At 35.9% G+C, this 25,864-nt stretch overlaps 1 protein-coding gene across 5 annotated transcripts in view; it reads left to right on the top strand.

The window, feature by feature from the left end:
• The first annotated feature begins 355 nt into the window (after window positions 1-355).
• The window catches only part of OPA1 (OPA1, mitochondrial dynamin like GTPase), a 53,161-nt gene continuing 27,652 nt past the window's right edge, over window positions 356-25,864 (top strand). For 2 of the 5 annotated variants that reach the window (XM_027650555.1, XM_027650556.1), the window contains exons 1-21: window positions 356-440; window positions 2,622-2,940; window positions 3,258-3,354; window positions 4,600-4,707; window positions 5,915-5,968; window positions 6,818-6,885; window positions 11,403-11,513; window positions 16,100-16,153; window positions 17,207-17,311; window positions 18,314-18,400; window positions 19,125-19,238; window positions 19,559-19,639; window positions 19,767-19,841; window positions 20,179-20,250; window positions 20,397-20,496; window positions 21,006-21,136; window positions 21,646-21,718; window positions 21,810-21,882; window positions 22,625-22,740; window positions 23,451-23,515; window positions 23,941-24,017. In XM_027650555.1, coding sequence (XP_027506356.1) covers window positions 412-440; window positions 2,622-2,940; window positions 3,258-3,354; window positions 4,600-4,707; window positions 5,915-5,968; window positions 6,818-6,885; window positions 11,403-11,513; window positions 16,100-16,153; window positions 17,207-17,311; window positions 18,314-18,400; window positions 19,125-19,238; window positions 19,559-19,639; window positions 19,767-19,841; window positions 20,179-20,250; window positions 20,397-20,496; window positions 21,006-21,136; window positions 21,646-21,718; window positions 21,810-21,882; window positions 22,625-22,740; window positions 23,451-23,515; window positions 23,941-24,017 — 2,009 coding nt within the window. In that variant the 5' untranslated portion in view covers window positions 356-411. The remainder of the gene's footprint in view (window positions 441-2,621; window positions 2,941-3,257; window positions 3,355-4,599; window positions 4,708-5,914; window positions 5,969-6,817; window positions 6,886-11,402; window positions 11,514-16,099; window positions 16,154-17,206; window positions 17,312-18,313; window positions 18,401-19,124; window positions 19,239-19,558; window positions 19,640-19,766; window positions 19,842-20,178; window positions 20,251-20,396; window positions 20,497-21,005; window positions 21,137-21,645; window positions 21,719-21,809; window positions 21,883-22,624; window positions 22,741-23,450; window positions 23,516-23,940; window positions 24,018-25,864) is intronic. The other 3 variants (XM_027650558.1, XM_027650557.1, XM_027650559.1) reach the window with 3 other exon arrangements.

Below are 25,864 nucleotides of genomic sequence, written 5' to 3' on the forward strand. Positions count from 1 at the left end.
CCACCCTCCCCAACCCGGCCCACCGCGGCCTTGGGGGTGCTGGGGGTGCCCTGGGCAGCCACGGGCACATGGGCGAAGTGCTGAGGGCAGCCCTGACACCGCTGGGGTGGGGGGAGCACAGAGACGTGGAGGGGGGGATCCGTGACCCCGCTGTGGAGGGTCCGTGATCCCGCCGTGCCGGATCCATCCCGACTCTCCGCTCCCGGCCACGCAGCCCCCGCGGTGCTTCCTCAAAAACCCTCCCACCCTGGCCGCCGCGGCGCCCGGAACCTTTGGGCAGGGAGGCGCGGTTTCCAGCCGGGCGGGCCGCGGGGCGCCCGGAAGCGGCTCCCCCTGCCCTTGCCCTCCTCCCGGCCGCCCGGGCCGCTCCCGGCCCTTCTCGGCCCCTCCCGGCTCCCCCCGGCTCCCAGGATGTGGCGGACGCGGGCGGCGGCGGCTTGGTAAGCGGGACGGGGCAGGGCGGGCGCGGCGGGTTGCCGGCGGGCCTGGGCCCCGCGCGTCAGGGTACCCGGGGCGGGAGTCACGGGGCGGGCCCGGGGCTGCCCCGGGGGTCGGTGCTCCCGGGCGAGGCATTCCCCGCCCTCCAGCTCCCCGGGCACCTGCGGGAGTGGTGCATGTGGAAGGGAGCTGCGTGTCCCGCGTTCTCACCCTGGGAGCTCGGGCCACCCTTATGTCCAGGCGTTTTTCCGTCCCTGCATCCCGCTTGTTTTCCACCTTTGTCCTGCACCGTTCCAGACAGGAGCAGGGAAACTGCATGGCCGGCAGTAGCACGATGTTCCTTGGTAGGTTTCATAGAATCACAGAATGGGTTGGGTTGGAAGGGGACCTTGGAGATCAACCAGTTCCAACCCCCATCTGGGAGCAGCAGTAGGAAAATAAACGTTGTCTAGTGCTGAATGAGAAAATACCACAGTGGTTTTTGCTGGGTTTCCTTTACTTTGTAATCACAGGTGTAACAGGCCACTTTTTCTTGTTTTACAAGACATTAATAATCCCAGGGCAACATAAGAGTAGTCAGGTTGCAGGCCTGTAATCAAACAGATTCTAATGCCAGAGCTAAACATGTCTGGAAGGCTAATATTTGCTGTTAAAAACAGCTTTCCAGGGGCTTTAAATTTGGAACTCGTTAAGTGCTTGATTTAATAGCATATTGTAGTATGGTTTTCAATCTAACTGCACTGTTGTTCAGTGAAGATTTGAAGGTGTTCTTTTTGTCAGTGTTCATCAGGAGTTTTTAGCAATGGGAGGAGAGAAGAAAGAAAGAGGAAGTTTGGTATAATGGAAGAATAGTGGGGGGTTTTTTAATTAATTATAAGATTTCATATTAATTAAAGGAGACTGGGTTTGAAATATGCATACCACTCAAAAGGCAATTTTTGTTGATTGAGTTCTTGCCTTAAGACTATGAGATGGAATTCAATTTTTCCTTCAGTTTAAACATACAGACTGAATGCTGTCAAACACAGTGTGTTTTAAAAGAACAGTCACAGAGAAGAAAGTCACATAATATTACACAAAATACCTTTAGCCCAGATGAAGACAAATAATGAGGAGTAGCTGCCATAGAATGTGCTACCACACCAGCTATCTCTGCTGAAAATATTAGATATCTGGGTAATGAATTTCAAGACTGTAACTTCGCTCATATTTTGCATCCAGTAAATGATTTAATATTAACCATTCTGATATGACGGTGGGACTAAAAATGTTACAGAAGAAATTAGTTTTTCCAGAGCAGTTGTCTTTTCCCTAAACTAACCAAACTACCCCCAGATGTTGAAATGTGCAGAATAGTGTAATTGAAAATACACAAGGAGCTTTATCCCAGGCTGAGTGTTTAATGTAGGCAGGGCAGGACCGATGTGGTTCCTGTGTTTCAACATGTGCATTTCATGGCTGAGCTCTGTTTTCAGAGTCAGATCTTTCAGACTGAAATTTTCCCTCCTGCAGAAATCTCAGTTCCTTCATGAAGGCATCAACAAACATAGTGCAGCCATCTCCAGAAGTGATGTTGTCTATGCACAACCCAAGACAAAACCATAGTCCTGTAATCCCAGAACTGCAGTGTGTTAGAGCGAAAGGAACTGAAAGATATCGTTGAGTACATCCTTTCAACCCAAAGCAGAATCTACTTTGCCAAAATAAGACAAATATATTCTACAAAGGATTTTTTTCTCTGTATTGTTTCTTTGAAAATCCTCTACAAACTTAATGTTCTTTAAAAGTTCTTTCAGAGAATAAGATAGGCCAAACTGTTTTCTTGTATGTTGCAAATCTTCTGTGGACTTTTATTCTGTTTGCCCAAACTGTGTTTTACCACAGACGTGTTACGTGCCTTATTCCAGTGTGGAAGTTAAATTGAATTCATAACAGACTGTATAAATGGTATACAAGGTTTTTGTTTCTGTAATCACTAGAAATTCCGTACCCATTAACGATGTTTACAGCTTTTTATTTTCCTGGTACATACCAATGACGGCTGGAGATTGTACATTCAGAGTGATATAATAAGATTAACTGTAACCAGCTAAAATGTAATGTGAATTGCTTCTAAAGAGGCGTTTGAGTTAATGGTGTGTTGAAGAAACCAGTTACTTAGAGCTTTTATTTCTTTCTTTTAGTGTCATCTGCCGAAGTCTGGCAAATAGCAGCTGTGGAATAAAGAGAAAATCGCCGCTTCAAAACCTGCATCTTGTTTGCCGCAGTATACATCATCCCTACTACCCAAGTTCAAAGTTTCAAAGACCTCCTTTAAGGATATCCATTCAGCTGTTCTCTTCTCTTAATCGTCCTCCCCTTCGCAAAACAAAACTTTTAAATGTAAAACATGGATACCAGTTCCACAGGAACTTTTGGCTGGCTAGACTGGCATCGAGGCTTCTCAAAGTTCGCTATCTTATATTAGGCTCTGCAGTAGGAGGTGGTTATACAGCCAAGAAGGTATTTATATCTGGAAGCTGCTTTTTGCATTTTATCTTTCTTATTACATACTTCAAAACAGTAGTTCTTGGTATAGCCACAGAAATACAAAATGTCATTGTTTGGTTAACTAATGACAGTAAAGATGAGTGAATATGGAAAACATTGTTTTGGAGAACTACTGTAGACTTTAAAAGATCCAAGTATTACTCATATCTAAAGATGATGGTTTAGTATGTTTTATATGTAGGTATAACTTTTCGATAGATTGCTCATAAGCTTCTCTATGTACATTTCTTTTTCTATTTCTACCATTATTTTTTTCCTTTTTGTGTTAGACATATGATCAGTGGAAGGACATGATGCCAGATCTCGATGAATATAAGTGGATTATTCCTGACTTCGTTTGGGAGCTTGATGAACTGATCGACTTCGGTATCACAAAAGCCATGTTGTTACTCTATCTAAAGACTGGCACGTGTAAAACTTAAACATAAGAGCATAGGTCCTCAGCAGGCTGCAGGAGTAACTTCTTAGCTGTAATTTGACTGAACTTGTATGTTTAAACTTTGATGTGTTTCTCACCAAGGCATTTGTATGAGCGTGTTTGTAGGAAGAAATTATGTATTGTTTAGCATGGATTTTCCATAATTCATCTTTTCATTTGAGAATGTTCTTGGTCCTTTCATAAGGCCATATAATCCTATTATTGAAAGAAGATTTGCAGTATGATCAAAGGGACTTACACAGATTTTGGTAGTATTGTGCATGAAATTCTTTCTTTCTATGTGAATGACACAAGTGAAGATATAAGTAAATAAGTAAAAAATATGCGTGAGTAAAAGACCAATTGAAAAGGCAAAGTAGTGAACCTCCCTGTCTACAAAATTATCTTGAGGATACAGAAGAAAAGAAAATGAAAAATATAGACTCTTGTTTTCCTGAACCTTCAGGTTACAGTAGAGATTTTTGCATATTCTCAGATGAAAGAGAAAAATCTGAAAATCAAGCCCTGGCTTCTTATATATGCAGGGTAGAAAAGGTGGTGTTCTTTTTTAAAAAAATCATTTATGAAGATTTTACTATGTAGAATCATTGTGTTGGAAGGGACCTTAAAGATCATCTAGTTCCATGCCAGGTATCAGCATTACATAGATAAATGCAGATTGAATAACTGAAACAAATGTTTTCTTGTTCCTATTGCTAGTGGACACTACATTTTTATAGTACTTTAAAGCTAATAATTTGACTTTTTTAAAGGATTACAAAATTGGCTTATTATGAGATTGAAAACTAAGCCTTTCTTAAAATGTTCAAGACGTGATCATAGTTAGAGTTCTGTGTAATTTTAAAAGATCCTCTACAAAATACATGAGAGATAATGTATGAAATGTGGTGAAATGCAGCAGTAACTTCTAGGTAATTATAAAGTACCTGAGGCAACTAACTTATCAGGAAGTTCAAAGTCTAAAAAAGCAATTGGTTTTTCCGATCTGATAATCTTTCCCAACACTAGTGGGGGGAGGTGTATGTGGGAAGAAACTTCTTAATACTTTTTTTAAAAAAGAAAAAAGCTGTATCCTGAAACAGTTGCTAGGTTTTACAGCCTAAGCCATTTTCGTTCACAAAAAAAGTGGGAAAAAAGACCCCTAGTCACTAACTGTTGTACTGTTTTCCTAGAAAAGCTTATCAAAACCCTCCCTGATGCAGATGACCTTGCCAAACTTCTACCTGACTTTGACAAGATTGGAGAGAGCTTCGCTTCACTGAAAGGATTTCTATCTCCTGGTGAGAACAATTTTTCAGCTTAGTTTTAATTTTAAAAGCATAACCTATTCAAGATGAGGGTGCAGGTTTGTCCTTAGACACTAAAAGAAAGTGGATCCTGAAAATGTATGGTTTCGTTGAATATCTCGTCTGAAAGTGTTATGGACACAGGTAAGTGTAATGTATTTTTAAAAGCAAGAATTCTAGTAGCAAGTCCAGAGAACCAAAACGTGAAATGGAATAGCAAACTAGAATTCTTGTACAGCTCTAACAGATTGAAAGCTTGATTCCTTCAGTGAGTCAGAGAAGCTGGATATGACCAGCTAGAACTTGGTGGGAGTGGCACTGGACAGTAACAGTATCACAGCTGTTACAGGAGAAATGAGTTGGATTATTAAGAATGAAGGGTCTTAATACTGCAAGCATGTGAAATAAGAAATTTTAACAAAGGTACTTTTTTGAGTTGAATGATATTTTCCATCTGGACGTGGCCCCAGAAGAACTTGCTTGGAGATTTGGATTAGGTAGGGGCTGCATTTCAAAGGAATAGGTAGGAATTTTAAATCCTTCACAGAAGACACAGGAATGGTCTGTCTATTCAGTGTACCCAGGCAGTTGCAGGCTTAATGGTTTTCATGTTTTCGGAGACTTAAATGAGACATTTCTATCAGTGGGCATTTTAAAACTAAGAAATTACTGATTTGATCATCATGTCTGACTTGCTAATGAGCACACCCAGTCGTTCTTGTAATAAAGTGCAAGATTATTCCTATTATATACCTTAATAATTATCAAACCACATAAATTTGTATTTGTGAAAGGTGATATCTGTGAGGTGTTATTCTTCTAAGTGTGTTTGTAAATATTTTCATATCATTGTGCATAAGAAGCGTGGTTTGTTTCTTTAAAGTACTGTCAATGGAAGAATTAATTTATTAATCCTACAAACTCAACAGGAACCTAAGTAGGGACCAAGCTCAGCAGAGAGACAAGTAGATTACCATATCCTATGTATTTTGGCTGTTTAAAATTTTGAGAGTTTAAAGTTGTGTTGTTATTGACTGGTATAGTGAGATGTCACCTATTATTTGATATTATACTCACACAGGCATAGTGGCCATTTATGATTGTGTGGTCCTCCAAGTGAGACAAAGATCCCTCATCTTTATTTTGCATTTTGTTTTGTATTTATAATTTTTATTTCCCCTCTTCTGCTGATTTTTCACAGGTTACAATTTGGTTAGTGAAGTCATAGGAGCTTCTGATCTGCTTCTGTTGTTAGGTGTGTAAAAGCCCTTTTTCCTGCCCTTAACCTGCCTTTTTAAAACAAACTTTAAAAGCTCTACTGTACTAAGAGGAGTGAATATCAATATAGGCACAACTATTTACAGCAATTTAATATTGATTTACAAATACTTTCCAGCTATTTTAAAAATACTTCATAGAATTATAAAATATGCTGGGTTGGAAGGGACCTGTCAGAATCATTGAGTCCAACTCGTGGCCCTGCACAGGACACCCCAAGAATCACACCATGTGCCTGAGAGTATGGCCCAAACACTTCTGGAGCTCTGTCAGGCTCAGTGCTCTGACCACTTCCCTGGGGAGCCTGTTCAGTGCCAAACCACTCTCCAGGTGAAAAATCTTTTCCTGACTTAGATCCTCCCCTCTGACAATGAATAGATGAATTATAGATATATGTCTGCCACAGTCCTTAGCAGATGCTTTTTATTTCAGGCTTTTTCCAGAGGCTTCTTTTTAAAATCTATGTCATTGCAATAGGAAAGTTGCTTTTTTTTTTCTCATTACAGTAACACCAGTGGAATCTGTATTATCCTTCTGTGTTTCTCAGAGTTAATTTTACAATATTTTGAGAACTTTTAATAGTCTAACTGAAGCTGCCTACTGCCTTGTGATATAACTAATCTGAGTCACAATCTAGATAAAAAAATTTCAGATTAATTTTAAACTGATTTTCTTCTTCAGTTTCTTAAGATTAATCTTTTTTTATAGGAACTCCAAAGATTATTGAATTATTCATAGAGGTTGAAGCTTTAATTTTATGGTAGGTGTAGTTTGAAAATTTTTAAGTACCTTTTGCATCTTATGAGTTTCTGTAATTATGTTCTAGGTGCTCCAGGAGAAACAGCATTCAGGGCTACTGACCAGGGCTATGACAATGACAAACAGTTCAAGAAGGTAATTACTCACTTGCAAAACTGAACATTTCTTGATAAATGGGTATTTATTTTTTGAAACTGCATCAGTAGCTAGTTGCAGATTTTATTTGAAGCAGCTTGAAAAGAATTTATCATTGAAAATTACTTGAGTATGCATTACTGCTTTTCATATATATAAACAGTGCAGTGATAATAAATATTGTGGTGTAAGGAAATTTGAGGCAGTCCTAAAAATCTTTATTAAGAAAATTGGTTTTTTTATAAGAATGTGATTTTAGGTATTTTATGTGCATTTATAATTTTTCAGGGCGTGTTCTCGGTGGCACTTGAGTTTCTAGCTTATTACGGAAATTGGTTTAGGCTTTTATAGTTATTTTTAAGCATTTCTGCTTGCAACCTCATTAGTGTTGACATTTTCATAGTTGTAATTCTTACTTAACAATTCCTGTCTTAATAAAGAATTTCCATTTCTTAAAGCAATCTGGTTTTTACTTTATCTAGATAAAGCATACATGACATTTTTGTTACTATTCTATGGGAAAAAAAGTTACTGTATTTTGATAACTTAGAGTTTTAGCATTTAATTTTTTTTTGTTTTCATGAACAGTAGATCTTGTTTCTGTTAAATTCCTAAATTGTCATGTTGCTCATTCTTTAAAGGCTTTTCGTTTTTCCTCGTTTTATTTTAAAAAATTCTTTTTAAAATGGAAGAAAAGCAATATATATCAGGGAATTTGTAAATAATCATATAGTTATTTTTGCAACTAAAAGTGTCTGAACTGGGGCTTTTCCATAAATGACTTTTCTGTATATGCAGGCATGTATACATTTATTTTACATTAATACTGCATGACAATGTATGGTGAAACCTGTACAAAGCTCACATCTTACTACCATTTTTTCCCCTATAGAATAGTGATGAATTTCTACATGCTTTTTATTTCCCATTTGTCTGCAGACTGTCCATTTATATTATTTTATTTTCTCTTGAGTGATTGCTTAGCACAGGTTTCACTGTATAAAACATAAAATATACCTTACTATTGATTTGTGAAGAAGTGGCCATCTGAGTTTGTCTTTAATAACTAAATTAACTGAAATTTTTACTGAATACCAGTAGTACCATTAGAACTTGTTATTATCCTGTATTTTTTTTTGATGCAGTGTCATCTGCATTTTAGTGTTGCCAACAAAACTTTGGCTATGGTATGGAAAATATCTGCCCATATGAAATCAGTATGATTTAGAAAATTTAGTCTGGTCTACTGATTTTTGTTATTCCAATCATATCCAATATGTTTTGCTTAAAAACTCTTGGTTTACTAATTAATATGATCCATTTTGGTCAGAATATTTCAAACAAGTCACATATGAATACCTAAAAAAACATAATCATTGTTTGTTGCTGGGCAAAATTATTATTTTCAAGACAATGGATTAGATGGCCTTTTTACATTCAATGCTTACCACTGTCCACCAATACTAGTTTAAGAATTGTGATTGTATGGATGTATAAAATGCTGTAGTGTTGTATTAAATGTGTCTGAGCTTACTTTCTTTGTTTCGTTGTGAAGAGATTAGTAACTGATAAAGGAATCTAGGAATTGCTTATTGGGAGAAACCTTCTGGAGAATTGTTGTTGGGCATGATCCTCAGATGGGTCTCTAAAAACTTTGAGTGGAATGAATGAGAAACCAGTTACTTTGCAAAGTAACTGAGCGAGTGAAATGTGCCCTGAGCACTGAATCAGACTGTACTGCTTCCTGTCAGCTAATGTGTTTACCTCATAATCTCTCACTTAATCCAAAAGGTACCATATTTTTAGAAGAGAATTAAATTAAGTGTGGAGTGTTCAGATAGTAATTTAAATAAACGGAGTTTAAATCTCTTTTTGCCTGGATTAAAATCTCATGCCTTGAAGAACCTGCTGCACTCCTGAGGAGTTGGCAGCGTGTCGTTGCCTCACTCAGCCCGTGCTGGGTCACGTACGTCAGTGGAAGAAGCAGCACAGTGTCCCACAGCCCTTCACTACAGCTACTGCTGCAGAGGGAAAAAGACACTTGAGTAACAAATATCACTTGACTCTGATCTGGTTTATTTTTTTAAAAAACATCCTATTTTTTTTGTTCTCGCAAGCTGCTCAGTAAAATTTCCATAATTTTCTCTTTTTTTATTAATAGGACTATTATATTCCCAACTTAGGTACTCTGGATAAAACTATGACATTTATTCAGATTTTTAAAAATTGGCCTCTTTACCCTCCTTATCATTTTCATACCTTTGCATTGCTTTTAAATTAAAGAGAGAGTCATACTCAGCTGAAGTACATTATATTAGCTTTTAATGTCAAATAATGGAGGGGGATTTTAAAGTACATGAGGGAACAATGTCAGCACTTGTTTTGCTTTTTTTTTTTTTTTTTAATTTATTTTGCACCCAGATTCTCATTATGACTTTGCAGGGTTTATCCAAATGGGTCTGCCAACTATTGTTATTCCCCTTTACATTGTTTCTTTGACAATGAAAAGAATAAATAAAATGATTGTAAAGAACTTGATTTTTGAAATCGCATTAATGGATTAAGTGCTGATTTTTCTTGATGAAATTCTTGAAAATAAACCTAGTTTTACACTAGAGTGATTGATTTTGGCGGAGTGCCAATGAGAGAGATGTAAATATTTTTGTTTGTGTCTTGATTCTTAGCAGCCTGGGTGTTGTGTGTATAGTTCTGTGCTATTTAAAGTTCTTGATTTTTAATATTTTTATATTTGTTATATTTTTATGTATATAAAATATATACATATAATTTTTATATTTTTAATACAGTGGTATAAATTAAGAAATAGAATATAAAGTAAATAATATTAATAAGATTACTGACTGATATATACAAAAAAGAAAGGATTCCAGAGAAGCCTTTTAAATCACTTTATTTTTTATTTGAATATTTTATTAAATGGGGTAACTGTAGTTGAAAAGGGCTTTTCATACTTTACTATGGAATAAGATTCACATGTACCAGATGTCTTAGAAAGTAATTGCTCGATAAATAGTTACATTTGGTGACTTCAAACAGTTGTTACTTTTCCTGTTCAAATGCTAAAAGGCCTTCATGGCAGATTTTGTTGTTTTTTCTTGCATTTTTTTGACTCATAACAATGTTTAAATAGACTGTGTCAGGTCATATTGAGAGTTTCCCTGTCTGCAAAAATGGCAAAATATTATTGTTGTTCCTCAGATATTAAGTATAACTCTGAGGCTCTCTCTCCTTGCTGCTGTATAGAAATGAAATCTTTTCCCTGGTTCCTGGCGCTGCTCTAATGCATTTGCTAGTCTGGCAGTAGAGACATTTATTAAATCTTAAAATGGTTCAGTAAAATACAAATGAGAAGATTTTTCTGTGTTTAAAATGATACAAATCACTATTTAACAAACGTTTATATTTGGTCATTTGGTTGTCTCTCTCCTTTTTGTATTTTCTCCTGTGTTGTTTATCCTTATGTGTACATGCCTGTGTGTGTATTTCATGCAACAAATGTATAACTTGGTCATAGATGTCTTGAATTCTTACACCAAAGTTCTATTTCAGAGTTTCTTTCATTCCTGAAGTACATTTTTGAAACATTTCATTTCACTGCATGTTTTCTTAGAATATGATGTATTATTTTACACAGAACATTATTTAAATAGTTCATTAATCCTTTTGTCTGCATTCTCTGAAATAACCTGTTCATAAAGTTATGGTAGATACTGGCATGATATTTCTAAACTAATTTTGAAAGACAACTTGCCATTATAAGAATATTTTCTATGGAGGGAGAAGAGGAGAAAACTAAGCTTTGTGGAAATGCTGAATGAGTAAAGGAATAAGGATTAAGTTTTAGGGATTTTTGAAGTGATCATGAAGGATTATGACAGCATCAATTTAAGTTGCAGTGTGTTGCAGAAGTGGAGAGGGGGCACTTTTTATTTTTAATGCTCTAGAAACTATTCTTCTCATAGTTTGAAAAAATTAAGTAGCAGGCAAAAATCATCTTTCTCTAAACTGTCTATGTTTTGTTGGGTATAAAAACAGAGAGAACTTTCATGACAAAGCTGAGCCTCTTAGCTGTTGTGCACAGCTGTGTGTAGAATATTCAAAACACTGTAGATACATGGATAGTTAGATTCTGAAAAATTACTGATGCTTAAGAACTTCTGGTATGAGTAACTGAAATGAAATTCTGAACACTGAGAATATTTTAGAGCCAGCATAGTTGAATTTTTAAAATATTTAGATGCCTAGTCAAGGTTGAATGTAATTAGGAAGTGTAGCTAGATGGTGATTGTTTTGTTCTACCTGGATATGCAAAATGTGTAGTTTTGCTGGCTCTCTCCACTCTCGGTAGCAAGAGATCTCACTAATGAAATTTCACTTTTGTTTGAACTGACCCATTCATACCTGGTTTTCATCTGTCTTTGTTATACCCTTTGGTTTAACTTTGTTCTCCTTACACCCCAAATTTTCCTCTCCTTTTTATTATAAACTCATGGCAGGGCCTGCTTGGGGAACTCATTCTGTTACAACAACAAATCCAGCAGCACGAAGAGGAAGCGCGCAGAGCCACTGGCCAATATAACATGGGCTCATCCCAGCAGAAGCGAAAGGTGATGGCTTAAGGGACGATATGTACTGCATTCACACTAATCAAATACTGCAGCCTTCTGCATTTGAGCTAGAAAAATCTAACTAATTAAATCAGGGGCCCAAATAATTACTACAGCCAGCTTCACTACAGTGTAGTGTGTATGTATAGTCCTGTTTCAATTTAACCAAGTTGCATTTGAAGCATGATGTTAAAAGCAGAACAGGTAATTCATGTCACATAGAAATTGAACAGATGTTCTCTGTCTATAAAAACTGTTATTTAATGTTCATACATTAAAAAAATATTTAAGGAAAGTATGTGAATTGATGTCAAGTCTGTTTACTGTTGCTTATGGTAGCTTTATCTTGTAACAGTGTAGCTATTTTCAGGCAATACAGGTCTGGGAACTTTTTTCCCTGCTTTATACTGTTACCAATCTGAAAATGACAGGAACTTCTTAGAAACAATTTTGCACAGACACTGAAATACTGCTAATAATAACAGTATCTACTGTATATTAATCAAAGGTAGTCCTTTGTTTTCCATCTTAAAGCAGAATTTATACTGATATGTTGTGGTTGTTGAACATCTGCAGTTCACTTTACTTACTTAATTTAATGTCATTTTTTTAATTATTATATGACTGAGATTAATTGGAAATTCTTCATAAATTGGGATATTTTAGTTGTCTAATCTGTTACAACGTGTAATTCTTGACTGCATTGATTTGTTGGCTGCTTCTGTGCCCCCTCAAAAGCTTTCTGATTACTTGTGCTTTTCAACAGCTTTGGAATTGAGCACTGAGTACAGAACCTGATATTCTGTACATCTGAAGATAAATCCCACAGAAAGAGGAATGCACTAAATGTGATCTGATGTCTAAACTTTTAGACATAATTGTATAGCAATTAATGTAATTGTCATGCTTTTTAGTCAACAGAGGAAAATCACTGTTCTCTGAAAGTATAGCAGCATTTCATACTCACATGTTTTATTTTCTTTCCATATTATTTTTTATGTTTTAGACTTAGAATCCCTGGCCATTCTAAACTGTTAATGCTCCTTTAATTTAAAAAAAAAAGATAGTGAAAGACATTTTTTCCTCATTTAATTTTTCAAATTTATTTAATTAATATTCTGTCTGGATTTAAAATAACACTGATGTATTCTGTCCTCAGTTATACTGAGTCTAAGCATCGTACAATAAAATATAATGTAAATTTAATTATTTGAGATTACTTTATCTCAGTATGTGTCCTACAGTTGTTCTTGCATTCATTCCCTTCCAGATGTGTATTTTAGTAAGAGTAAAGATGTCTTCAGTGGTCTAAATATTCTCTATTTGTTCAGTTACTTTTTTTTTAATAAAGGTAACTTCTTCAGCCTCTGTCAGATTGTATACAGTTTATTGAGAGAGCTGGAGTATGGAATAGTAGCTCGAAGTTTATAATGAAATGTATGAATTGTAAAAATTGCTGGAAAGGCAATACAATATTTGATATATAAAAATTTATCAGCCTAATAAACACAATCAGGAAGGAAAAATGAGCTTGATGTTGCATTTGTTTCTGATTGAAATTCTACTTTGTTAGTACTTTGTTGCAACTAACTCCACAATTCCCAAGCTGTGAAGCAACTTCAAGGATTATCTTTGGAAATATTATCCTGCCCTCTGTGGAAGGTACTTTGTGTCTTCTGAGTGTTGAAGGTCTACCTACCTTTGCATATAAAAAGTTATAATTTGGCATTCAGGTCTCCCATTTGGCATACATACTTTATGATGAGGAGTGTGTCTTTGTCACACTAATCTTTTTGCTTGCATCAAATTAAAAGAGATGGTAGACTATTTTCTTTAATATCTTAATATGGTGATAGGACTCAAAGATCCTAATTATTGATCCAGATTCTCCTTTAGAAGAATAAATTGTTCCTGTTATGGAAATAAACCATTGTAGGTCCTTTTGAAAATATATAAACTGATGTTGTTTATTTTTTAACTGAGTTGGCTTCCTTGCCTCTTTATTAGAGAAGTTTTGTTGGCCAATTTTCTTGCGCATTTTTCCATTTTAATTACTCAATATTAGATCTATTACAGTTGTAAATGAAATAATAGTAAGAACCATCTCACACTCAAGAGAGGATACTAAAAACAAAAAGACGATTGTTTCCTGTTGGGTTTTTTTGGTCAGCCTTATCATAAATATTTAGCAGTATAATTTTTGAGTTTGTAGAGCTACACTGTGCATGGCTGCTTGAATGCATTTGATCTGGACCTTGATAGTTTCGTTTATGTGGAAATCATTATAGTTTTGTAGATGATCAATTTAAAATTATTTGTAGTATTGTAAGAGAATATACAAGAGCAGTAACTGTGGTTTTGAAGGTACTGGATTTTCAGAGGCATGTCTTTATTTTGTACAATATGTAGCAAATATTGTTGGAAAGCAACAGCTCCACAAAATGTTTGAGAAGCTTTCGGTAATCTTAGTAAACAGGTATCTGCATCTGTGTGCAGGAACCCTTGATTAAAAATGGCTCTCCTGTTTTCTCACAGCTCTTTATGCTGGCAGTGGGGAAAGAAGGAGGAATCTTGATGTACAAACCATGCTTAACTGGATTAAACAAAAGCTGATGTGCCTGTATAGACATATTTTAGTGGTTAATTTATTTTACTTTTTTTTTTGGTGAAATTGTAGATTAGTCGTGTGGCTATCGATACTTCAGATTGTTAGTTTTAGCTTTTCAATATTGGCAGCTTAAACATTTTTAGCACTGTTTGCGGAGTACATGTTCAAAGCACTGTTGGTACTAACACTGAAATAACACCTGCACCAAACACTGAGGCAAATACATCATTCTAGAGCTGTTTGTTATTTTTGACATAGCTTACCTAATTATCCTTGTCAGATTAACCATCTAGTGGCAGATAATTCTTTGCTTCATATCTTGCAACTTGTGTGCTGTGTGTAATATTTTGACTCACTGTGTTGAACGTAAGCACACAGCCCATAGAGACTCTGCTCGTGTGGTCAGAGGTGTCTGTAGGGATGGGTTTCAGAGGTGCATCACAAGTCCTTTGAGAACAGCTTGCTTAAAAGCAGAGAACAGGAAAATATTGACTGTTTTGAAACTCTGTACCACATGGAAACACTTTGTTTTCCTTTTCTTTCCTTAATTTTCTTGTTTCTTATGACTCTCCACACCATTCTCTTTGCCCTCCTACTTTTATTTTCCCCTTATGTCTCTGAGGTGTTGAAAGTGTGTGTATATGTAAATATTTATTTACATATACCACCTTGTGGCTGCACCATCAAGTCCTCTCTGCTAAACTAACCCCGTTTCTGATGCGCTTTTGCTACTGCTGAACTAATTAACAGAAATGAAAAGCTAATTGACAGCACTTCCTCTTTGCTGTTACTCAACCAGGAAAATAATTGGACAAAGATGGAAGTGTCAGCTTGGATTTCTTTCTATAAAGTGCAGACAGAATTCTGTACATTACAGTCTTAATAGCTAAATAATATTGATCACTATAAATAATTGTGGATTTTTGTCTTGTTTAATCTGTAACAACTGTTGTGAAATTATAGTAACACAATTAATTTATGTCTAAATGACAGCTGCCCTCTGCACAGTAGATAGTATGCTCTTCTGATCTGAAGCTGCCTTGAGTTGTAAATGTCACATGAGCTTTATTACATAAAGTTTATTTAAATATTAAAGCTTCCAGTAATTGTTTAGATTACAATTTTTTCTAAATTGAATATTTCATCTGTCAACTATTGGATTTTATGCTGTTTGTAAATATTTACATCATAGCAATTTGTATTGCACCATTTATACTTTTGTCTGTGTGTTATTAAAAGGGGATTGTTTTAAACAACTGTTTATTACATCTTGATGAACATATTTTATGACTATTTGTCTAAAAATGGTTCTTAGTGCCTGATCTTATTACATTAATGCCTTGAACTTCAAAATATCTTGTACTATAATATCTTAATTTTTCCAGTTTTTAATGTAATTTAAATAATTTTGAAATAACCCTTCAAGACTGTCCTACCTAACTAACATTTATGAAGTTGTGCGGCTTGTTTAGATTTATAATTCTGACAAAAAAGTATGAAATAAGAATCCTCGTGAATATTCAGAATTAGTGAATACTCACTTGAAAGTAGTTTCTGTAGCAATCAAGTGTCTAGTGATTTTATCCCATTAACATCATGCTAATTCAGAGAATTAACATACGAGATCTTGAGAATTTGACCACAAAACTTACATTTAGTTGACTGGCCCGAAAACTCCCTCAGCACTGTATAAAGTTGCTTTTCCCTAAACCCACTTTCCTAGTGTTAAGTCTTGAAGGATTATTTTTTGCATTTGCATGTACTGAAATTCAGACAGTTCTTTGATGTGAACCTCCTGTAGTAGGTGGATGTTTCCATCAGCCTTAAATCTCAAATGCTAATTGAAGAATTTTACTTGCTTTAAAATGCATGTTAAGTCAGTTTTCTTATGTGGAGCAAAGCTTTCAGTTTGTGGTTTGGTTATTTGCAGTGGTTGAACTAAACAAGTGATAGTAGCCATGATTATTTTTCTTTGTAGGTTTCTGACAAAGAGAAGATTGATCAACTTCAAGAAGAACTTTTACGCACTCAGGTGACTTTTCTGATTTACTGATGTCTTAAGTAGTGATTTATGTCCAGCAGACTCAGATTTACTAGACAAAAGCAACCCTGAAATACTTTTGGTTAAACTACAGTGCTTTTTGCAATCTGAGTTTATCAATACAGAGTTCTGTGTGTTGGCACAGACCAATCTAGTCTGTTTTTTCTCTGACAATGACTTACAGAATGCAAGACCTCATTCCAACAAAGTTTTAATCTCCTTGATTAGCAAGGCAGAACTAGTTATTTTTAAGCTAGATTTTTTCAGGACTGATGCATGTTAGTTATATTTGTCAGTATTTTGGTTTGCTTGCTCACTTTTCTAAAGTTAATGTACTTGATCTTTTATCTATTCGCTTATAAATTGATTGGCTTTTTGGCTCAGCCACATTGTTTTGAGACGGTTTTTTTGTAGCCTCTCTTCATATATTTGCTAGTTTTGAATGCATTTATTATTTACATTTTTTTTACTAACAGCTTGAAATTTCTTTTGTTCTTAAAAATATACTCAGGCTAAATGCATTACTACATCATAGAAAATGGTTTTCGGACTACATACCAAAAAAGAAAAAAAAAATATAATCTTCAAAGTACTGTCATAATCTCCTAAACAGGACTGAGCTGGTACAGTTGTGTCTTGAACTGAGGTTGTATGCTGATTCACATTTAAGCCCTGTGACCTTTTTGGTTGAATGGCCAGTTCCCACTGACACTAATTTCTGTCTGATTCCATAAGCATAGCTTCTTTGAAAATGATGCTTAAGATGCCTAAAGATTGATTTATGTATTCCCATACATAATCAGTATGTATGGGAACAGTGTGGTCTTATTAGGACTTTGGAAGCAAAGGCGTTGCATTGCAAAAAAAAATTCTAATGGTCTTTACTTGATGACCTTGTATTTTTAATAGCTAATGATCACAAAGATTTCTGTATTTTTGAAGGACTTGCCTGAGGGATTATACATTTTCCATAGATAAAACTTTGCATATGTGAGTGTACTATTTCCATAATTACACAAGTATATTTGTCCTTCTGTTTTATAGCTCAAATACCAAAGAATGCTTGAGCGACTAGAGAAGGAGAACAAAGAATTAAGAAAATTGGTACTGCAAAGAGATGACAAGGGAATTCATCAGAGGAAGTTAAAGGTATTTATGTGCTACAAAACCACATAGAAATGTAATTATTCCACATTTTCCACTATTTCCATGATGCTGTTTCGTTTGTTAATTCATATATGAACTTTTAACATTAGTTTTAAGATACTTCTGCTAATTTTTTGACTCATCCTGGCTGTTATACATCCTGTCTTTTTTTTTTTTTAAGTACATAGCTTTTGGAAATGGCTTCAGTTGAAGAGCACAAAGGAGTTACCACATTTAAAATAACCTACCCAAGTGATTGGGAAATGGGGATTGGGTTATTTGATTTAGCTTCACTGTACTTTCTAATAATCTTGCTTCCAGGTCTTCTTACACCTTACCTTCTTACACACACAGTCTGATACCTTTATGCTGTGTCATGATTCTTAGTGAGTTTGGTAGGAATAAGTTATGGGGTCAGGAAACATCATTTAATGGCTCTATATAAATCCAGGGAGACTGAACTAAGTATGCTTTTGCTTTTGCCTGCCAACATCCTGAGCATTCTAAAGATGGATGTTTTCTACCTCTCTCTGCATCACTCACTGACCAATATTGATCTTGCTCTTTCCTCTGAGAACTGGAAGATAAAGAGTTCTTATTTGTACAGAATGGGACTGATAACTCTAGACCTTTTTTAATGCTTATTGTTCATCAGACTAAAGATGTAAGTCAATGTTTAATGGAAGGAACTCAGTTCAGCTTCTTAACTTAGAAACTGAATTTTGAACTCTGTTGTTCTCTTATGCTGTACATAAGTAAGAGCTCTCATTTTCCTCCTTCAGCAAGATACTGTAGTATTTTCATCCACAGGAGGAAGGAGTGACTTTGCTTGGTATTGTACTTCATGAAACAAAGATCTGAGCTGCAGTGTAGACAGCTGAGATTTCAAACCATCGGGAGAGAATAAAAACATTTTTACATGTGAGTTTACAGATGAAGTACTCTGAAACTCAGTCTTTGTTGTCTTAATTGGCTGTGTTTTCTTTCTGTACTTCTTTTTTGCAGAAATCCTTGATTGATATGTATTCTGAAGTACTTGACATACTGTCTGATTATGATGCCAGTTATAACACTCAAGATCACCTACCTAGAGTAAGTACATAACAAATTCAGTGATTTTTTTATGAAACACTAGTCTTATAATTGAATAAAGCATTTAATTTTATTCTCTGTCTAAGTTCAGATACTGCTGCTGTGCTCAGCTTTTAATTTTAAATGGTTTCAGTCAGGGTGCCCCATCCTCCTTGACTTTGTAAAATGGCTGTTGTTTGCCGGTGTGTGTGAGTGGAGCTCAGAGGGTAAGGTGTCCTGGCTGTCTTCCTGCAGCAGTGCTGATTTTGGAGGGGACTGTGGGAAGGGGTTTGACTGGCCTGACTGCTGGTGTAGGGGACAGCCAGGAATGCTTCCTGCTTGCACAACCACCTGTAGCACTGGTAGCTTCTATAGGAAACCACTACGATGGGGGAATGACAGCAACTACTTCAGAATTCAGCTTCAGGATAAACATCTACCAGATGTGTAGTGTTTTGCTGGCTGAAAGGATCTTGTACAAGAAGAGAAGAGCTGCCTGCCATGAGAGCAGCAAGTCCTTCCTCTCTTCATTAGATGGTGCTTTGTGGACTGTACTGTCTTAAGTCAATTTTTTTGCGTGACTACAACTTTGTACTTCTTCAAAGATTCCATCTTTAAACTAATACATTTATTATCAAACAGAATACACCTACTCTTGATACAGATTCATGTATTTCTAGTCAGCCTGTCTAAGCTTTCAGAATGTCCTGCTGAAAGCCAACAGCTGTTTAAACTTTCACTTAAGGTGGTGGTGGTTGGAGATCAAAGTGCAGGAAAAACCAGTGTGTTAGAAATGATCGCCCAAGCCCGCATATTCCCCCGAGGGTCTGGGGAGATGATGACACGCTCCCCTGTTAAGGTAAGAAGCATCCTAATCTCTGAATCAGCATTTGCTGTATTATTCTCTCTCTGATCATGCCATTAATTGAAGTATATGTAAACATATGTTTATAAAATGGCCTCTAAGCAAGAGGGTTGTTTCAGCCAATGATAAAACCTCTCCAGGCCAATATATAATCCAAGTATACTGTCTGTGTAGTAGTAATGCCTACCATTAAGTAATTCTTTGCTAAATAAGCATTATATATAGTTGTATTTCTACAGTGGGAAGTGCACATACTTCTCACGTTTCTCTGTGTTAGATTTGCTGTGCTTTCTCACTGGGCTTTTACTATTTAGGTAACCCTTAGTGAAGGTCCCCACCATGTGGCTTTATTCAAAGACAGCTCTCGGGAGTTTGATCTGACCAAAGAGGAGGATGTAAGTATAAAGAAGTGACTGGAAGTCAGTATGACTTTTATTAACTCTGAAAAAAATTGTGTCTTTGTGATCTGTAAGGCCCTGTTTAATTGGAGTGAAATTTGATATTTTGCTTTTCTTGTAACAGCTTGCAGCTTTGAGAAATGAAATAGAAATCAGAATGAGAAATAGTGTGAAAGAAGGGTGCACTGTTAGTACTGAGGTAAGACTTCTCAAATATTTAATGGCAAATGTCTGTACATGTATATCTTTTGGGAGTACTCTTCAACTAGGATACTGTGGTGAATCTAGTTAGTGTATACTTAATAGTTTGCATTTGGAAAGTGTATTTGGACTGTTAAACTGTTAAAATCAGTTTTATATAACAGTTACTTGCATTTAAAGTTGTACTTTCTATTTAAAATTTACAGGTTGTTACTGATTAAATCATTATGTGTGTAAATATGCATTTATATAGTTTTATGTATGTGTGTTTGTGTATGCAACTACATGCAAAGTAGGTGTGTGTATAAATCTTGAATTTCAATTTTACTTCACAGACCATCTCCTTAAGTGTGAAAGGTCCTGGTTTACAGAGAATGGTATTGGTTGATTTACCTGGAGTCATTAGTGTAAGTATGGAATAAATAAAAAAATTATTTAAATTAACACATGAAACTGAGGTAGTGTTATTGGTGAGAGCTATTGGGGTTTTTTTTAACATCTTTGTTTTCTTTTTTCTTTCCTTTAAATATATATTTCCATATACATATTAAAGACTGTGACATCAGGTATGGCTCCAGATACAAAGGAAACTATCTTTAGCATCAGCAAGGCCTACATGCAGAATCCTAATGCCATCATCCTCTGTATTCAAGGTAATCAGAGTCTAGATAGTTATCCAACTGGCAGGACATTTTGTTTTAATCATGGTTCTTATGTTACTCTGGGATCTACCCTGATTGTATTAAATTTCCTTTTGTGCTAATTTGTATGGTGTACAAAACAGAATGCTGTGGAATGTCTGTTTATAAATTAAGGTAATGTGTGCAGAATTTGTGGCAAAAAGCAACTTTTTGATAAGAGTTTTTAATCATTAAAGAAAAATGGTGGTGATAATATTCAAGATTTCTTCAAAAGTATTTTTGGAGGCAGCATACAATAATGGAGTTGAATATTTTGAGCAAACTGATATTGTTCTAAACTTAAATAGAACAAACTAGTTTTTTATGATGCTGGGAACAAAGCAAATTGTCACTCTGTGTACCCAAAAATGGGTCTAATTTTACTGGTTTTACGTTGTAACATGAAACTTACTTGACACCTACCATGTCTTCAGTGTGTTAGATTACATTGTCCCTGAAATACAACTTTGGATGTATTTTAGATGGGTCGGTGGATGCAGAACGCAGTATTGTCACAGACTTAGTCAGCCAAATGGATCCCCAAGGAAAAAGGACAATTTTTGTGTTGACAAAGGTTGATCTTGCAGAGAAAAACGTGGCTAGCCCAAACAGGGTGAGTTGAAACTGTTTTTGTCACATTGTGATGGCTAAAGTCACGCATGGTAAAATACTTGAGACGCTGTTGTAAACATTGGACCTGACCTACCTGTTCTAGGTGCTTTTGAGTGCTTATTTTTGTATTCAGTATGATTTTTTTTCTTGATGGTTGTTGTTTTAATCTCTCTCAGGCCTTGCTTTTAGTGATCAGCTGTGTGACTGCAGTCTCATCTTGCTACAATACTGATTTGTTTCATGAAGGTGACCTGAACAAGTTCCATTTCCCAAATAGGCATTTTTGCTGTATTTTGTGTTTTGCTGTGTTGTCATATTTGTTTTATGCCTTTATTTTTTTGTTTGTTTTAAATATCAGTAGAACTCATAGTCCCATGACAAACTGCATCCTGCAGTACTCTGTGCAGAGATGTAACCAGATCTGGCTTTAAAATTGTGCCAAAGGAAATGAAGGAAAGGATGTCTCTGTGCAAAGTTAACCATGGCTTTTTTAATCCTTTATTTTCATAGATCCAGCAAATCATTGAAGGCAAACTCTTCCCAATGAAAGCTTTGGGTTATTTTGCAGTTGTTACTGGAAAAGGTAAAGAGAGCTCTAGCTCTGCTTAGTTTGTCCTTGGTAGCAGAGAAAACTGTCTAGATGGAACTGTTGCAGCACTCTTTTCTTTCTCCAGGAAACAGCAGTGAAAGCATTGAATCTATTAAAGAATATGAAGAGGAATTTTTTCAAAATTCAAAGCTATTAAAGTATGTTGCTATTTTATTCTTTTTACTAAAATGAGCCTGTGTTGGTAAATCCTAGCATCAGTTTTTCTTGTTGAACTTAAAAGGATTGCAGTGTGGAAGCACTGAGATTTAATCTGCTTAAATTAAGTACAATGTTGAGGTGACCAAGTTGTCCTGGTTTCCTAATGCTTGCTCTAAAACAGTGGAGACAGACAGGCAGCACTTGATTCCACTGGAGTTCTGGGCCTCTCTTCCGAGGTTTTTCTGTGTCTCTCCATTGGCTCTACAGAAACTAAGTTCCAGCCTGTGTCCAGGCACTTAGTACAGCAGGGAGGAGGGAACCCAGCCCGACTATGACTTGTGGTGCCTCTGAATATCTGTTATCTTAGTGTGACAATGTTGTATTCAAAGGGTAACCTGGTGGGAAGTTGATAGACCAGAGTTTTGATTTCGCAGGCTGGTATTTGTCAGGAAGATACCCTATGTGGTCTTTGGGACTGAGTACCTGCACTGCAGCCTCTAGAATAAAAAATTATTTGTGGTGAGGGGTTTTTGTTTGCTTGCCTTGTTTTGGGGCTTTTCCCCCTGCTTTGGTGATTATCTACATTGCATATTTTGGAGGAAGATACTGGAATTTGGTTTAAGAGCACATTTACATGTTATTTTCTGCTATAAAAAGCAAAGCTTTACTCTTGGGAGGAGAAATTATGGGCCAGAAAGCGTTGGTAAGAATCGAATCTCCTCTAGCTGTCTTTCTTTACAGGACATCTATGCTGAAAGCACATCAAGTAACAACAAAGAACTTAAGTCTTGCTGTGTCAGACTGCTTTTGGAAAATGGTGAGAGAGTCTGTGGAGCAGCAAGCAGATGCTTTTAAAGGTAAACATCTTTTCAAAAAAACCAAGTGAAATAGCAACTTGTTGTTAAACAGGTAGTTCTTCCCCATAAGGACATATAAGGACTGTAACATATAAGGACTGACTTTTGCTAGCATGCTTGGGCAATTATGTTTTATGTGTTTTATATGGTCAATATTTCTTGTTAATTGATGATCACCCCTGTAAATCTTTATAAAAAGACCCAAAAAAGTAATTCATGGTATGAAGTACCCACTTGCTCTAAAAACCAAAGGAGCAAATAAGTATGAAGAGAAAAATCAAGGGGGTTTTGGTGTTGTTTTTTTTTTCCATGAGCAAAACACAGTTCTTCCACTTGATTCAGATCTTGTTTAAAATGGCTTTCTACATAAAGGTCAAGGCAGGACTGACTTGTGCAGGGATGGAAGTCGAATGGCTCTTTCCACTATGTTTTTTTAATACATGGATTCTGTGAATTACAGGCAGAGTAGCAAGCATGGATAGAACCCTTCTCAAATCTTCGTTTGTGAAGCCTGGCCATGATGATGATGATTTGGGCATAGACAGCCAAGAATTCTGCTCATTTGCAGACACACTTAAAGTGTGTCTTTTGTTATAATTTTGTTATAATCAAAATTTGTGGCAGTTCTAGGAGCTGCTAAACTTTTAAGGTAATGATGAAGTTCATATAGACAATTAAAAAAATTAAGGCCTTGTTTCTGATTTTTGCAGCCACACGTTTCAATCTCGAGACTGAATGGAAGAACAATTACCCCCGATTGCGAGAGCTGGACAGGGTAAATTTAACTGCTTCAACTGCTGTGCTTCAAAGGGTTGAAGATTAAGAATTAAAATTTATGCCATTTAATCTCATTTGTAAAGATTTGTTAAAGTTAACATGAAGTACTGACATTTTAAGTGTGAGGACAGTGTGTATTATTCTAGGGGAAGGAAATACTGAGCTCTACTTTATGAAATACTGTTCTTCAACATTATGATACTTCAGTACTTAAGTCCTTCATTCTTCTAGTATACAGTTATCTGACCTAACTTGTCCGCAGGCACAGGTCAGTGTTTCTTTGTGATCATGACAGAACATGACCAGGAGGTATCATTTGAGGTTTAAAGGCTGTAAAAAAAAGATTTGGGGTTGTTTTTTTTTTACTTTTTGTGTAGAAACATGATCAAACTGTACTTAATCTTATTGTTTCCTTTTGCATAGAATGAATTGTTTGAAAAAGCAAAGAATGAGATTCTTGATGAAGTCATAAGTTTGACTCAGGTCACACCAAAGCACTGGTATGGTAATTTTTTTCTTTTTTCCTTTGTGGTTTTTGTTTGTTTGTTTGTTTTTTATTATTTTGTTAACTATCGGAAGTTTGCCTTTAAAATATAAAGAGTTCTCGTAAACAAAATTCTCAAATACAAGTAAGAAACTGGTTTTCTTGGACAGTGTATTATCATGTCCTTTGTCCCTGTGACAGTTGTCTATGTTTGTTTGTTATTCTGAATCAGGAAATACTTGCATAACCCCTCCACAAAAATTATATGATATCAGTTTGTACTTCTGTTTTTATACAGTGTAATAAACAATAGATATTCCTCAAAAATGCAAAGGAACAGTCATAATAAATAAGTTTTCAGGTGTTCATTTGAAGTATGAAAGTAATTCCTCTTGATGTTTGGGGATTGTCATTGTGTGTTTCAAAATAATGTATTTGATGTTGGAAATCGGGGTATCAGAGATTTGGAAATTGAAAGAATGTGTAATTCCTGGCTGTAAAAAGAGCTAATCTGGATTTTTGAGAGTTCCATCCTACGTGTGGATCTCTGGCACTGTGCTACACTGACCTACTTCTCTGTAAGGCAGCACAGGTGTGAGAGAGAGCTCAGCCTAAGCACTTTAACCATGTACCATCACTGCATAGTAAAGCCACTGTACATGTAGGCTGAGAGGAGAGTAGCCAACATGGAGGATTACTTTGACAGCCTGTATCACAACTGAGAACAATAAAAAAAGATTTCTTTAATGCCTTTATGTTCAGTGACCTGAACTGAACTGTAACTTGGTCAAAGGTTAAAGAACAAGATAAACTGTCTGACTCTTATATTAGAATAATGCTGGGTGTGTGGCTGTGTTCAGAGAAAGACTTGTATGCAGTGTGTTAGTCTGAAATATTGTTCTGGTCCAAATGTAATGCAGGTTGTTGTTTTGGTGTTTGCTGTTGTTGGCTGTGTAATAGATGATGAAGAACCCTGGCCCACATCTAGTCTGCTTCATTTCATGTTGTGGATTGGATGGGTGCACAACATGAATGCTTCTGTGCATTTCCTTTGAACATTAAAGTGTAGTGGTGATTCTAGATTTATTACACTTAAAGAGCTATAAATTACAACTGCAAAGCTAAGGCCTGAAAAAAATGCTTTTATGAAAATGTCATTATATCCAGACTAAAAACAGCAATGCATTTGATGAATGCAAGTGTTTCTATTCTGTTAAAATTTCCATTCCTTCCGATTAAGTTTGATTAGATTAAGGAAAGCAAAAATGTGTTCTTATTGATAATCAGTAAAGAAGGAATGAGATTGCATTTGTTCTTAATCAGAGAATTACACTTCTCCTGCAGTGCATTTTAAGTGGTAAAATCCATAACAGATGGGTTCCAGCACACCCTACAAGTGAATGCAAGTGAAACTAATTGCCACATCCCTGGTTCTTTTAATGGTGATCAAGAATGATCAATAATTGATCTCTGCTTGAACACTATTAAATTATCCTACTTTAAACAAAGCTCTTTAGAAGATTTTTAATCAGGTTTTTTTGCTGGTGGCAATATTTATTTAAAGATAATTTTTTCAACATTTAAATTCTTGAGTTCCTTTCAGTTTTGTATAAATACTTTTACTACGCTGAATACACTGAACAGCTTTTTCAACAGTAGAAAAATTAGGAACTTTGTTCCCCATTAATACTGGTATGAAAGATGGACAGCTTCAAACTGTTTAGTTCTTAAGGAAGGATGTTTTAAACACAAAATAGAAATTTTCAATTATGCTACTGTTGATATGGGGGGAGGGAGGTGATATTTATGGGAAATTCTTCAGTCTTTGTTGATAGATGGCCCAGTTAGAGTAGGGACATTATC

This window comes from Corapipo altera, unplaced genomic scaffold (genome assembly GCF_003945725.1).
Source record: "Corapipo altera isolate COAL_440 unplaced genomic scaffold, ASM394572v1 54, whole genome shotgun sequence".
Taxonomy (NCBI): domain Eukaryota; kingdom Metazoa; phylum Chordata; class Aves; order Passeriformes; family Pipridae; genus Corapipo; species Corapipo altera.